The sequence below is a fragment of the Schistocerca serialis genome, chromosome 6, assembly GCF_023864345.2.
Source record: "Schistocerca serialis cubense isolate TAMUIC-IGC-003099 chromosome 6, iqSchSeri2.2, whole genome shotgun sequence".
NCBI lineage: Eukaryota > Metazoa > Arthropoda > Insecta > Orthoptera > Acrididae > Schistocerca > Schistocerca serialis.
Window position 1 is genome coordinate 48,928,252 of NC_064643.1, and position 15,415 is coordinate 48,943,666.

The 15,415-nt window shown below is 41.8% G+C and overlaps 1 protein-coding gene across 1 annotated transcript in view; it reads left to right on the forward strand.

Moving 5' to 3' along the window:
- Nucleotides 1–15,415, forward strand: part of LOC126484232 (uncharacterized) — a 421,255-nt gene that overhangs the window by 347,000 nt on the left and 58,840 nt on the right. Inside the window, exon 11 of the mRNA XM_050107648.1 lies at nt 12,748–13,111. Coding sequence (XP_049963605.1) covers nt 12,748–13,111 — 364 coding nt within the window. The remainder of the gene's footprint in view (nt 1–12,747; nt 13,112–15,415) is intronic.

Here is a 15,415-nt window from a genome sequence, read left to right on the forward strand (position 1 = left end):
CAGCAACGTCACTGTCTCAGGGAAATTCATTATATTCGAACTGAGAATATGTTCGAGAGTCCTGCAACAAACCGATGTTAAGGATATTGGTCTGTAATTTTGAGGGTCCGTCCTTCTACCCTTCTTATATAGAGGCGTCACCAGCGCATTTTTCCAGTCGCTCGGGACTTTACGTTGGGCAAGAGGTTCGCGATAAATGCAAGCTAAGTAAGGAGCCAATGCGGTAGAGTACTCTCTGTAAAACCGAACTGGAATCCCATCAGGACCTGGCGATTTGTTTATTTTCAACCTATTCAGCTACTTCAAATGGTTCAAATGGCTCTGAGCACTATGGGACTCAACTGCTGAGGTCATTAGTCCCCTAGAACTTAGAACTAGTTAAACCTAACTAACCTAAGGACATCACAAACATCCATGCCCGAGGCAGGATTCGAACCTGCGACCGTAGCGGTCTTGCGGTTCCAGACTGCAGCGCCTTTAACCGCACGGCCACTTCGGCCGGCTCAGCTACTTCACAACTCCAGGGATATCTATCACTATGACCTCCATTCGAGACTCAAACGACGGTATGTTTGTACGATCCTCCTGCGTGAAAGATTTCTCAAATGCTAAATTTAAAATTTCAGCTTTCGTTTTGCTGTCTTCCATTACCAGGCCAGACTGATCAGTGAGTGACTGGATGGAAGCCTTCGACCCGCTTACCGATTTTACGTAAGACCAGTAAGATCTTTTGCTAAAGTATGACGGTGGTAGTGGTTGAATGCTTCGCGCATCGCCCTTTTTACAGCAGCACGAATCTCTTACTAACTTTTGCCTGTCCTCATTCTCCCGATCTTTCTTGTACCGCGAGTGCAACTGCCTTTGATTCCTGAGCATTCTCCGAATTGCGCTGTTAAACCACGGTGGGTCTTTTCCGTCCGTAACCCACTTTTTCGGCACATACTTGTGCAATGCGTGATTTACAATGTGTTTAAAATTTGTCCATAATTCTTCCACGTCCATCGTACCGAAAGTAAATGAAGTCGATTCATTTACTAAGTGGGATGCTAACAACTGCTTATCTGCTCTTTCTAGTAAGAATACTCTCCTAGCCTTCTTGACCGACTTTTTAACCTTCGTAACCATAGTCGTAATGACAACATCATGATCACTAATCCCTGCCTCAACACTGACACCGTCGATGAGGTCTGGTCAGTTCGTGGCTACCAGATCTAAAATATTTCCATTACGCATTGGCTGTCGATTTAGCTGCTCAAGACAGTTTTCGGATAATGTGTTCCAAAGTAATTCACACAACGGCGTGTCTGTACCACTTGCAATGAATCCATAGACATCCCAGTCTATACTAGGTAGGTTGAAGTCGCCTAATATACCGTGATCCGGGTACTTCTGCGATACAGAATGTAGACTCCCTTTGAATGATTCTAGAACTGTCGCGGTGGAACCTGGTGGCCGGTAATAACGCCCCACGATTAACTTTATTTCCCTTAGCCCTGTTAAACGTGTCTAGATAACTTCACAATCACACTCTACTTCGACCTCAGTAGACACAATGTTTTTGTCAACTGCATTGAAGACACCACCTCCTACGGTGTCTAATCTGTCTTTCCGATACACGTTCCAACCCTCACTAAATATTTCAGACCTTCCTATCTTAGGGTTCAGCCAGGTCTCAGTCCTGAGAATAATTTGCGCGCCACACGCTTCCTGGAGGGCAGTAAATTCAGGAACTTTATTCCGAACACTCTGAAAATTTACTGCTAATACCTTGATAGCAGAAGTGTCTTTACACTGAGCGCGTCCTGATTTCCCTGCCTGCACGTTGACTGGTGAGTGTTCATCAGGACACCTCGCACTACTGCCTAGCCTAAAAAAAACCCTTGTGCACGCCACTAGTACTCTGCTACCCGAGTAGCCGCTTCCTTTGTGTAGTGCACCCCTGACTTATCTAGGGGCGTCCTACAATTCCCCACCCAATAGCGCAAGTCTAGAAATCAGCAGCCAAGACCGTCACAGAGTCGACGAAGCCTCTGGTTGAGACCCTCCACTCGGCTCCAAGCCAAAGGACTCCGATCCACTCTGGGAACGATGCTGCAAATAGAGAGCTCTGCTTGCACCCCGCGTGCGAGGCCAGCGGTCTTCACCAAATCCGCCAGCCGCCTGTACGAACCTCTGAGAGGATCGCCTCAGAACCCAAGCGACAGGCATCATTGATGCCGACGTGAGCAACTGCTTGCAGACGACTGGACTCCCTCTCTCTAATTGTTTCCATAATCGACTGCACATTATCATGCACTCTTGTGATAAGTTTCGACATGATCATTCAGTACTAAAGTATACACTTTTCAATATACGGTATACCAAAATCAGTGGTATCAAAATTCCTTTTTCAATTATAATGTTATTTTATTTATACCTGGTAGTAACGCTTACTTTAAGCTATTATTGAAGTGTACCTCCTTCGTTGGGCTGATTCGCTGGCTGCTACAGTGCTCTCCAGCTCCAGGGTTCGTGAATCCGGATGGCACTCGACTCGATGCAGCAAATCCTCCGTGATCGAGCCGCTCGTTGAGGCGCCACATATACCGTGACGTCGCAGAGTTGTATTGTAAGGCGCCACGTATACCGTTTATATATGTATATGTGTACGTGTATGTCGTCGCTGTCGTCTCTTCTTTCCCTCGTCGATATCAGAGCATGAGAAATGTTTATGTTTGTGTTTACCTATTTGTTGTTGACAACAAACAACTATACGGCCACGGTATCACCTGATTCCAGAACACCTAGCGTAATATAGTATAAAGATAGTGGGTTTCGATGCAGCGTTATTTAACTGTGATTTTATTCTTCACTTAATCTTTGAGACTCTAAGAACCAGCTACTCTTAATCAGGGCCAAAACTCTACTCGTAACGAGAGCACTTACGACCAGTCTGTCACAATATTAATAATACGTAAGGCTATACACCACTATAAGAAAATATCACTGATCGTGAAATAACAAAATATACGAATAAACTTCTTGGTATATTTCTTTTTATTCAATCAAATGTTTATTTCGCACCCACAAATCATTCACACTTCGATGTAGAGTGTAAATCTGTACATGAAAAATAGTACACTGTTTCTGCTGATAACCACGTATGTGCTTTTGGGTTGCTAGGCTACTTCGATCAACAGGATTTATATTGAATTTTGAAATTGATCGTTCTATCCAAACTTACGTCCTCCACGATGGCCATCAAAAGTGGGATAACCATCAAATATTGTACCCTTTCGCGATAATTAAGAATTCGCGTAAATTGTATTTTCGCGAGTTTAAAGCAAACCATCGGCAGCGCGAAAAACAATCTGGATACCGCGACACACTCGCGACGCTTACTAGCCTGTCACGAAATCGACCTGCATACATCTACAATCAATTCCAAGATCATAATTCGCCCCACGCGATTGTGTGCAATTGAACTTCATCAAATCAGTTATTTCTCGAATCGTAATCACTGATCCCGAAGTGACCGTTCATAAACGCACAATTAACATTCTTTTTTTCCTATGAGTAAATGAATGACGTCACTTCATCTATATAGTTACTAAAATATTATTCCAAATTACCTCAAACATTTATCGTCATTATATTTCAACGGTAATCAGAAAAATATGATTTATTATCGGAAAATAAAACATAACAGATAGCAGATCGCGCGTAACTAAATGACGGCTTTGCAGAGCGTCGGGACTTACTCACGCAAAACTATATAAAGAAATGCCCGAAATCTCAATTTGTCCATACCAACTGGCAGATACAAATAAGATATTCAAGACTTCATAGATCAGGCCCGACCTGTAATGTTATAGTGAGGCTGCCTACCTCCAGAGGTGTGCTGGGGGGTTAAAGGGCGCTCAACTACGAGGTCATTAGCGAGAGGTGTGCTCATACCATCAGTGGCATATACGCAAATCTCTCCACGAAGTACCTGAACGTGAACATGAAGCAGTTGTAATGTAATGCCATCCTCTATGACTGACAAATAGACACCGAGCTAACGGTAGCAGCTAACAATCCTGATGCCACTGTACTTCAACTAGATAAAATATTGTGCCTCTCAATCCACATCTCAGTCCAGTGCCATAGGAAACGTAATCAGTAATGCGGCACGGAAGAAAATAAAATATGATGGCCGTTAGCACCAATATACTTTCGGAGATGATCTCTAAAGATTTTTTTAAAGCTCTCTTAAACATATCACAAAAGCGTGGCATCAACTTCTTCAGTAATCTACTCCTTTATCTCTGGTTGAATGTGAGGGTGACATTTAATCACCTTTTCCTTTAGACATCCCCAAGAAAAGAAGTCACAAATGCTCAAATGTGGTGACCACACAGGCAACACCACATCACTCCTCAAAGAGACCCGCTAACATTTTTCTCAAAACATTAAACGAATTTTTCGCATCTGAGCTGTAGCTCCATCCTGTTGGAACCACAAGTCCCCAAATCCCTCTTCTTCAACAATCTCTTCCATTCTGGGCTGCTGAAAGTTTTGCAAAATTGTAGCATAATGTCCAGAACTTACTGTCATTGTCACACATTCCTCCTCAAAGAAGCAAGGGCTTATCACACCGAATTGTTATACGGCACACGGCACTGTTAGCCTAGGGGACCATTGCAGCTTTTCGTGAATAATTCGGAGGTCATTTTCAGCTCTGTATAAAAAATTTTATTTGTTCGTAATCCCACCGACGTGAAAATGTGCGTTGTCGCTATGGAAGAAAGCTGCCCCGAAGGGATCTGTTGAGATTATTGGTCTCTCAGATTGCTGTGGTTGGCACAGTCTGCTGGGCCCAATTCTTCAACCGTCATTATTTTGAAGGGGTCGGAATTGAAATTGTAATGCAGAATTCTCTCGAACTGCAGTTACCTGAAATTCCCAATGCAACAGAATGCCTTAGAGCAGGACATCCTGGCGATTGCTCAACTGGGGCTTTCATCAAATTCACATTTTCTGGTTTTCTGACAGATCTGTGTCAGCCATGTGTATCTCTTCTTATTATACTACCTGTTTCCTCCACCTGCCAAACCCAGTACCGAGCTGTGTTGGCATTAAAAATGGCAATGTTATGCAGAATGTCAAACTGTCTTCATCACAGATCTACTGTTTTCAAACTACACACGAACGGTAAAACCCCAGTGTGTTCCAGTTGAAACGTTGTCAGCTGCTGAAATGGGGTAACCGAAGGAACAAAGGGACACTGTGTGCAGTAGTGAGGGCAGGAAATCGCGTATCTGTTAGAAATCACAGTGATTGAGAAGTCACAGATATCACAACAACAACTTTACAATTTCTAACTGCGATTTCAGTCACAGTTAGCAGTCGCACGTAGCATTTCACATTCAACGCTGTGAGCCATCTGTTGGCCGAATTCCGTACTGCTTTCTGCGATTTCAGTGACAAGAAGAAGACTAGAAGTCGCAAGTAGCAACTTAAAAGCGCAGTTAACAGTGCCATCTCTTGGCCAAAGGCGATTTCTGTGACAAGTCGCAACTAAGAGTCGCAAGTACCAACTAAAAAGCGCAGTTAACATGTGCCATCTGTTGACCGACGTACGTACTTTGTTATGAGAGCCTTGTGCCTCACGAGATCGATGTGCTGTGTGTGTGCATCTGAAGGGCTTATTTCAATAGTGGTACAAGTCCATTTTTGTTTATTTTGAGATACAGAGTCGTAAAGTTAAATGAGCGCTGGAAAATCTGCAGTTGAGATACCAGAAATATTCAAGCATATGGCTTCTTGCTAGAGATGAATCTTTATTTATGTTTGTTTGGATAATTAATTTCAGAAGCATTATAGACAGAAAAGTGGAGGTAATGGACTTGTACCACTATTGAAATAAGTACTTCATGTTATATGACGACATGAACATTCAGCGTCAGTTACGGTTGGTCAAACACAGCTGTGGCTTTGAATGTGTTATATTAATAAAAGGCAACATTGCCTTTTTCTCCTGAAAATATCACGTAACGTAACAAATGTGTTTGATTCGGCTTCCAATATGACAGTTTTGGTTAATACTCCACATGCCTACAGGACTTTGCAATGTTTACACAGCAGAACTCAGACATCTGTATAAGTGTAGTGAAATGAAAACAGTAGTATTGAGTCATATGAATGCCTCACTTTTGTTCCGACACAGTTCAAGACTCGGGAGAAAAGTTTTACACCTGGTGTTCTACATGGCAACTTCACACACAAGAACTTTTTGCCGACACTACTACCACCTACATAAGTAAGCTTTTCCTGTGTTACTTTCAAGTACTGCACGTAAGCTATTCCTGATTTAACTGGAAGATCTGTACTTCCCACTTTCATATCAACAGCCTCAAAATGCATATTCTAGACTTCGCGATATGTTACAAGTCAGTGTCACACCAATATTGTGTAGAAAGGGGGGGGGGGGCAGCATGTCACTCTCCAACAAGTGTTTACCAATAAATAAGTGGCAGAATATTACGGGTATAGGACGGCTTAACATGTGGAAAATGACATTTTCATTATTCACTCACTGTATTTAACATTTATTATTCCTTTAAAATCGCACAACTACTTCAATAAAACACTGTTTAATCACTCATCTGCACACTTATTTCACAATTATGTCACTTTTAAACTGCAAATCCTCTAAGAACTGTCTTGAATCTTCATGAGTCTCTCCCAACAGCCTTGATGTGGATAGATACGTACAGCAAACAGTAATCAGAATCAGAACTGTGTCTGCAAAATCACAAGGATTATTAAACAATTTTTGCTGTCACTAATTACAAGCAATATAATTGACAGAGTAGATTGCTAATATTTGCTGTAATGAAAGCTACTCAATGGGGTATGTTTCACATTTGCAAGAACGATCTTACTGAAGTAATTAAGTCCATCGAAACGCTTAGAAACCAACCTCTCGTCTGACGAAACCGGTCTAAAGACGCAGTGGCAATTTCTCCAGATCTGTTGACAATGATATTTTGAGTTATCACTTTACTGAGTGACTGAAATGTAGTTCTGGTACCTGTGAACACGTAAAACATAATTGCCAATGACAGGTTTGTTGAGATGCAATTTTCTGTGTGGACAGATGTAACTTTCATAAGGTGGTAAGTCGCAGAAATCGCAAGAGTCGCAGAAATAGCAGCGGCGGAGGAATACACGACCTAGGTTCCTTAACTGAGACTCTGGTCGCATTAGGTTCGTTTGACCAGTTGCCAGCGGGCTCACGCGCATCCGCAGTTGACTTGTGTATGACAGTACCTGCTTCCGCTTCCCGCTACTTGAAGTGTGGCTGTTAGCTGTATCGGCAGTAGCAGCAAGCAGCCAGATGCAAACGAGAAAAAGTTTTCTCGCGCGCTGTAGCTGCCAGATTCGCGCATGCGCAGAGTTGTCTGAGTTGTAGTGGGGAGGAGGTTAGTCTCCACATGACCCGTATTTGCGTTAAGTGATTTCACTGTTTCCTCTTCGTTTCCAGATCCCACGTGAAATGAAAACAAAACGGACTTCTGTGGCCGGGAGCTATCAAGTGAGTGCGCGTTCACCGTATGCCGCTGTGTAAGGCATGTGACCTTGAGTGGGACTTAGCCGCAGAACGAGGCTGTGGCGCGCGATTCAAATGGGCTGGGCAACACGCTCCCTAGTATTACTAGGAGCATGTTGCTGGAAAATTCACATCCTGTTGCGCAACGGCGCTGATAACTGGCGCGGTGACGTCTTTTCAGTGGCGTCATCCGGTACTGAGGCAGCTGCAGGCTCATTCGACTCGAGGCAGCCGCAGCGAGCAGACAGCCATGCCGTACCGACGCAGAAGATACATGAGGAGGAGCAGACTTCCAGTTTACAAGACAGTGGACACGTTTTCAATTACACCAAATGAGACTGGTCAACAGGAGCTACTGCAAGAACCTATTACTTTTGTTGGTTGCAAGATTCAATTTTCTTGTACTACAACAGAAGTAGTTAGTGGTAATTCATGGTTAACAATTGCTATTGTGAGAGGTACTGACAAACCTCTTCAAGGATTGGAGGCCTACAATGAGAATTCAAGCCGAATTATTCATTTTAGTATGGTGTACGAAATAACAATGCTCTTTGAGTAGCCTCTGATGCCCTGTTTCTTGTATGGTGTAATGTAAGCTCTCTTAGTGCTTTATACATACGAACATGCAGGCTTCCTACACCACTGCAGCTGCGCACGTGCAATAATGCCATTTTTCTAGCGCTCTCTGGCAACAGCTAAATCGAACCTATTTCTGACAGTCTCCAGATAGTATTGCGAACGGTGGTTCGAAAAACGTTACTTTCAAAGTAAATTTCTTTTTACGCAAGATGAATTATGTTACGTGTGAGAAAGTGCGATGAATTTCTAAATCACAGAGCGTTTAAAACTGAACACTGTGAGGACCAGCCACTTACAAGAATTTCGAGCCCAGTAGACCAGACATTTATGTAATAATTTTAAATTTACTGGCACATTTGTTTGACATATCTTAAAGTATAACGCATGAAAAAAAACAATATTACATGTGAAAGCTTGGCTTCTTTTGTAGCTTGTTAATCTGAGAGACCAATATTATATGTGAAAGCTTAGCTTTTCTTGTAGCTGTACTATATATATTAATGTAAACCGTTAACTTTTCCTCTTTGTGTGTTCGCACTACGGAACAGTGATCTTGCTATTGGCTAACTATAACACGTGTCCTACGCTGTGAATATCTGCTGTTATCGGCTGGCGAGATCACGTGGCATGAGATACGACTGGCTTACAAAAGGACATCGCAATCTCGATTTCAACGCTCCGGAAACTAACGCGCTGTGTTTGATGCAATTCAAACTTGTACTTTCGTAATATGAAAATGTACAGCATATATGTTGCTGCACATCAAAGGTCTTTCCGAAACTTCTCTCCTTTTTTATCATTAAAAGTCTTTCCAAAACTTCTCTCCCCCGTCTTCTCTCTCTCCTTTTTTTTCCGGGAAGTTCTACGCCAGTGTATAAAACATTAACCATTCAAGAGATTGATAAGTTTTACAGTTCGGAGGGAAAAAATCTACGGAACACCTACTGTTACTTAGCACGTAAAAAGTCTATTTTCGCCCTGGAAAAAGCATATTTTTTAAACGGGATATCCAGGAATTTTTTTCCCTTGTCCCCGTATACACCCAGTTTCAGGACATCCCTGTAGTATTGTCCAGTTACTGTTTATTTATTTATGCATTTATTTTATCGGGCAGGATTAGGGTCTTCAGGTCCTCTCTTACACCTAATCAGGCATACTCAGATTCAACAAATTTCAGTTTCTACAGAACATTAAGGACATATAACATGTTATACAGTATTAATGTTAAAGAAAAAAATAGAGATTATAAAAGTAGTACAATGATAATTATAACAATCAAAAAATAATTATAACAATCAAGAATAATAATAATAATGATAGTAATGACTATGTATATGAAAGTAAACATATTTTTCTTTTATGAATGTCAGTCCTATTGCTTGTTGGGAATTTTCTCGTTATATTCTTGCAGCTTGTGAGTTATTCTCATCAAGCAGAGACATAAGACGATAGAATGGGGTGAAAGAGATATAGACGAGGTAGAAAGGTTAGAGGAAGAGAAATAGAATGGTAAAATTCGAAGCTATGATGGAGAGGGGAAAGAAAGGGATGAGAGGGGCACAACAATGGTGGCTATACCGTCCCTAATATGTAAGTCTCGAGTTCCCTCTTGAATGTTGAGTGGTTCTGGATAAGACGCAGATCACAGGGGAGCGCTTTCCATAGTCGTATGGCTGAGATGGAGAATGACACGGAGAAAGATTTTGTGCTATGTAAAGGTACAGCCAAGATGCTAGACGTATCCGATCAGGTATTGCGGTTGTGGAATGATGATAGGTGTTTAATGTGAGAAGTAGGGGGCACCAGTGGCTAAGAAATCGATGAAGTAAGCACATCATGTGGAGATCGCGTTCCTTATGTGGGCGCATCCAACCTAGCTGGGAGTATGAAGGACTGATATGATCATACAACCGTATATTGCATACGTATCTAACGCAAGCATTCATCACTAGCTCGAGGCATCTCGAATTTTCACTATTTGTGCCGTGTTGAACTACATCACAGTAGTAAAGATTAGGCAAGACTAGTGTTTGGACTAATTTTTGTTTAACATGGGTTGGAAATATTTTTCTAAATTTTTGAATTGCATGCAGGGAGGAGAGCGATTTCCGGCAAGCTGTGACTGTTTGTTTTTCCCAGTTTAGGTGTTCATCCAAGATTATTCCAAGGTCTTTTACTGTTTTTTTTGGTATGGTAGTTGGGTACCATTGAAGAGTATTTGAGGGACTGCTTCGCGAAAGTACCGGCTGATTAACTTTAAATGAGATATAAGTATGACCTGTTGTTGTACAACATGCTGATAAACCATTCCATGAATATCAAAGATTGAGATGACCATAACTTTCCCAGCAGAAGCAACCACTTTTGCTTTTTTGGGGGGTTGGTAATGAAGATTTCCACACTGAGCTTTGCTGTTTGCTCTCGGGATCAAAATGATGTAGCCAAGTTTCATCAACAGTGGTTACATTTGAAAGAAACTCCAGATCTTCCTCTAACATCAACTTTATGCAGACCTGCAAGCGAATTAACTTTTGTTCAGGAATTAACAGTCTTGGAACCCATCGCGTACAAACATGCCGTCATCTGTAATTTTTCTGTCACCAACGTGTGGTAGGCACCCAATGAAATGTTTAGTATTTCAGAAAGTGGTCTTCAGGTAATTCGTCGATCCTATCTCACAGTGACAGCAGCGGTGTTGTTTCCTTCCATAAGAGCAGTAATTGGAGCGCCAGGCCCACCTTTCTTTGAAATTGATTGTCTCCCCTCTTTAAACATTTTAAACCATCTTCGAGCTGTGCTGTAGGGAAGAACAGACTCTCCATAGGCCTCCTCTGACATTGTATAGGCCTCAGCTGAAGATTTGTTGAGACGAAATCAGAATTTCAAAGCCGCATATTGTTCCTCGCGTGTTACCTCCATTGCAGCGGTAGGCGATACTTAACATGTCCGACCAACATGTCCGACCCTGCCTGCCTCTCACAGGCAGGAATCGGGAGTCCCTACAATGAAACTACTTCGGCGTGTTTGTTGCACATTAAGCTAACAGAATATCATAAGATTAAATTTTAGCGTGAGAAATTATGACCATAAAAAAATTATGATAATTCTTTATTGAACAGCCCTTGTACTTACCCACAAAATTTCAGCATGCACAGAATGATGAACAACTACACCCTGAAATTCAAAAAGGATGTAGAAACAGCCTATATAAATTCCTTGAAAGGCAGAGAGAAAATCATACAGCCAAAAAATTAACAGGTTGCAAGTGCAGCTAGGGAATGAAACTATGAAGTACGGTAAATGGAAACAAAATGGACTGTTGAAAGAAAAAATTCATGGAAAAAAATAAGACGTCCACAAGAAATACAGAAAATTAAATAATGATGCTTTGTGTGATCTAATAGGATTTGATCACACCTATAAAAATACTAATAATAACAATAATAATAACTGATCGAAGTCAACAATGAAAGCATCTCAAAGTACAAGAAACCAAGACACTATACCAGAAAGCTGCACTCTAATGTTGGACTGACAACCTATAGAACGAGTGCAATTTTTTGAGGAAATCGAAGGTGAAACAGATAAAGAAAGCACCTGGTCCTGGCTGACCAGCAGAACCATGAATGAGGAAAATTGAAGGACTTATTTTTGCTGCAGAAAACCAAGTTATCAGTAGTACAGCCATCAAAGCCAGAATCAAGAAAAGTGCAGACTGCAAAGGAGCTGAGGAAACAATTCACCACATCGTGAGCTGATGCAAAAAGACCACTCAGGACAATTATGAGCAGAGACACAATGCTGTAGTACAAATAATCCACTGGAAATTATGCCAAAGTCATCTTCTGCCTGTAGTAATGACCAAAAGCTGAAAAAGTTCTCAAAAACAGAAATAACAACTTACTGTGGTACTTTCAACCTCAGATCGGATGTCAGAACATGTGATACACCAAACGTCACAATTTTGGAGCAAAAATAACTGCAGATCGTGGACATTTCAACCTCCAGTGACAGCAAAAGCAGTGAGAAAAGAATTGAAAAACTTATAAGACCCGAGGACTCGAAAACTGAGCTACAGTGACTGTGGTGTAAACTGATGAAAGTAGTCCCAGCAGCTCATGGAACACTTCAAGCAGTGCCACAAGCTCTGAGTGGGCACTGGAAAAACAAGGGTCTCGAAAAACTATCCATCCCCAACTACATAAAACCACTTTACTAGGATTTCCACAAATTACCCACTGATATATTGTGCAGTTGGACTAGTTATACAATTAAAAATCCAACATAGTGAACTCATTTGTTGTGTTTACTGTTAATAACGATGATGATGATGATAGTAATAATAATATATACATAATATAACTTGGCACTTTTGAAATAGGAGCAGAGGAATTTGTGGAAGTTGAATGAACTCATTACGGTACAGATTTTTTTTCTTTTGCCAACCTCATCTATGAAACTGCCAGCAACAGCCCATGTTTTTAGGTGGTGAACACACATTTAGGCTCCTGGCAGCCTCAGCCAAAAGTGCCAAGTTATATTGTGGGTACAGTAGGAGGACTGCAAACCCCAGGTTTCACCTTTTCCAGCAGCAGTTCGAAGACTTGCTGACGAAGAGGGGGAAGTTGCCACCACCTTACTGGGGGCCGCGCGTCCTCAGTGTCCGGGCCCCGGAAGACCGACTTCCGAGCGGACACACGGATCTGTACGCTGTGGGCCCACCTCCGAACAGCTACGCGGCCCCGTGCCCTGCGGACCCACCTCCGGAAGGCTACGCGGCTCCACCGCCACCCCCCGACTACTGGGACGCCAGGCCGCACCGACTGCCCAAGACGTACCACTGCCCCTTGTGCGTACGGTGGTTCACCAGCGTGCCGCACCTCAGGCGCCACTACAACACTGCCCTCCACAAGCGCCTCGCCGTGGAGAAGGGGCAGCCTGCTGTGCCTTACTGCAGTGAGTACCTGCCGGACACGCTGCTGGGAGTGTGACGATTTTGGCAGTCGAGTAAAAAACTGGACCGTGTCCGATTTTACCATTTTTGATTTGGGCGTTGCTACTTTTAGCTGAGACACACATTTTTCATAGAAAGATGGGACTGCTGCAGCATTACCTCGTCTAACTAATTAATTAGGACAAGATACAAAACATTCCTGCCATGTCACTGTGTCAGACACACTGATGACGCGAGTTATTCTTTGTCAATTGTTGCGAGTGGAGGGCTGTGCTGAGTGTGCTGTCAGATAATCATTTTTTCGTCTGAGGAAACAACCTCCTGACATATACGGAGGTAACTGGAGCAAATTGAAAACATGAAACAGTGGTAGGGTCCATTTCTACTGCAATATAATTTTCACCTTGTAGCTTTTCTGTCAACGTCAGGATTTTTGAAGTCACCATTTTACGCTTTTCCCTAACCAGTGAACCTCATTTCCCTCACATACTCTCCAATCTTTGCACGACACCATCTGTAATTTTCACTGGCTTTGTCAGAGGCTACCTTGTTTGTCAAAGCTGACGGTTCACTTGTGGCAGGAAACTGAACTCTGCCACAATGAGAGTTAGCCATTTCTCACTTCTAACGATTCAGAAAGTTTGTTACCTGCTGCAGCTGAATATTATTCATCATTCAGACCAATAACCAGCTTAGTTATGCTTGGGATATTTGAAGTGCCGTCCCAGAAAACACCCGTCAGCACTGTGGCGGTTAGTTACTTTGGAGGAGGCTGAATGGATATTACAACACACACAGAATATTAGATCAAAATATAGTTCAATTTATTATAGCTTGAATAAGATGAAATATTCAGTTTTGAAACAATCCATCTATGTGTACTGCTTGTGTCCCTGAACACTAATGTATTTCTCGATACAGTTCAGGATAATAGTCTCTTCTGTCCATGTACAGTTGACTGTAATCTTTGCTACACGGTTCTGTCCGATACAATTCTCGTGCTGCTGTCTCTGTAGTGAGACAATGCTGTCATTTTTGGTGACAATTGCAGAGTGGGCGAGCGAAGCTCTTCTTCGGCAAGAGTGGTGTGCAGAATCTTTTGAGGCCGTGACTACGCCGATGTCTGTCATTCATTGCCGTGTCTGGTAGCAACTGTGCTTAGTTGAGGCTCTGTCATGAGGTACCTACTTTGTCACAGCACCTTGTTCTTCAGAGAGCACCACAACGAGTGTAGTAGTCTCCTTCTGAAATCCATGTTCCCCATCTTGTGATGCTAAATTGAGGGGGCGGAGTTATAACTGGCACAATGTCTTTAAATTTCAGAATATTTGATGATTCTTTCAAAAAGATCTGCTCAGTACTGGAAATTAATTTGTCGACATCCAAAAATGAGCTTTGTATCTCTTATCGCTTTCACGCTATCAAAACCCATGTGCTATGCAGGTCCCATGAAGTGCCACTTTTAAAATTGTGGCAGTCTTTTTTATATAAGGTGCAGCATATGATATGAAAAATAATATATTGTTGTATTGAATTTCTTCAGGCCACAGTCACTGTAATGAATTACTAAATAAACTCTCTGTTTTAAGTGAGAATGTTTTTATTGATTCACTTTCTGATGGATCTAACAACAACATTGGCAATAATGGAACCCGTAGGATCCCTTATCTTTGATTGAAATCCAGATCTTTGTATTTCTTGCTTTATCTTTGATGATTATTGTGACATTCACTTAAGTAACACTTTTTCAAACTTGACTCCCTCGGCACTGATTCATCTGTATAAATTCCAAAAACTGTCCTAACGTAGGATTCTGTAGTTTCCACAAGGAGGGGAGGAGGGGGTGGGTCCTAACATGAATAAAAGTGAAATGCAAATTGCAATATTCAACTCCATGTTACAATTGCCATTGGAAGCAAAGTAATTATCATGCCAGTAGCCCTGGAAAGTGCATTTTTGTGTTTGGCTGTAATGATACATTGAGAAATAAAATATTTCTTTTTGTAATTCACTGACTGGTGACATATTTTGCACTAAAGTATTTTACGTACAGCAGAAAATATGTCTGATCCAAAAGTATTAATGTAACTTTTCAGTTTACTCCACAAACGAAAACTGAATTTAACTTTGTTACTAGCTACCTTCCAAATTGTCATCACAATGAAGTCCAAAAGAAAGATGAATAATGAAGATAGAAACCACGTCTTATCCCCAGCACTCACCGTTCCTTTTGAAGGAGGAATGAGCCAATAGGAAGCCAATAAACACAACTGATAATTAAAATCCTTACCTACTGTTAGCGCTTT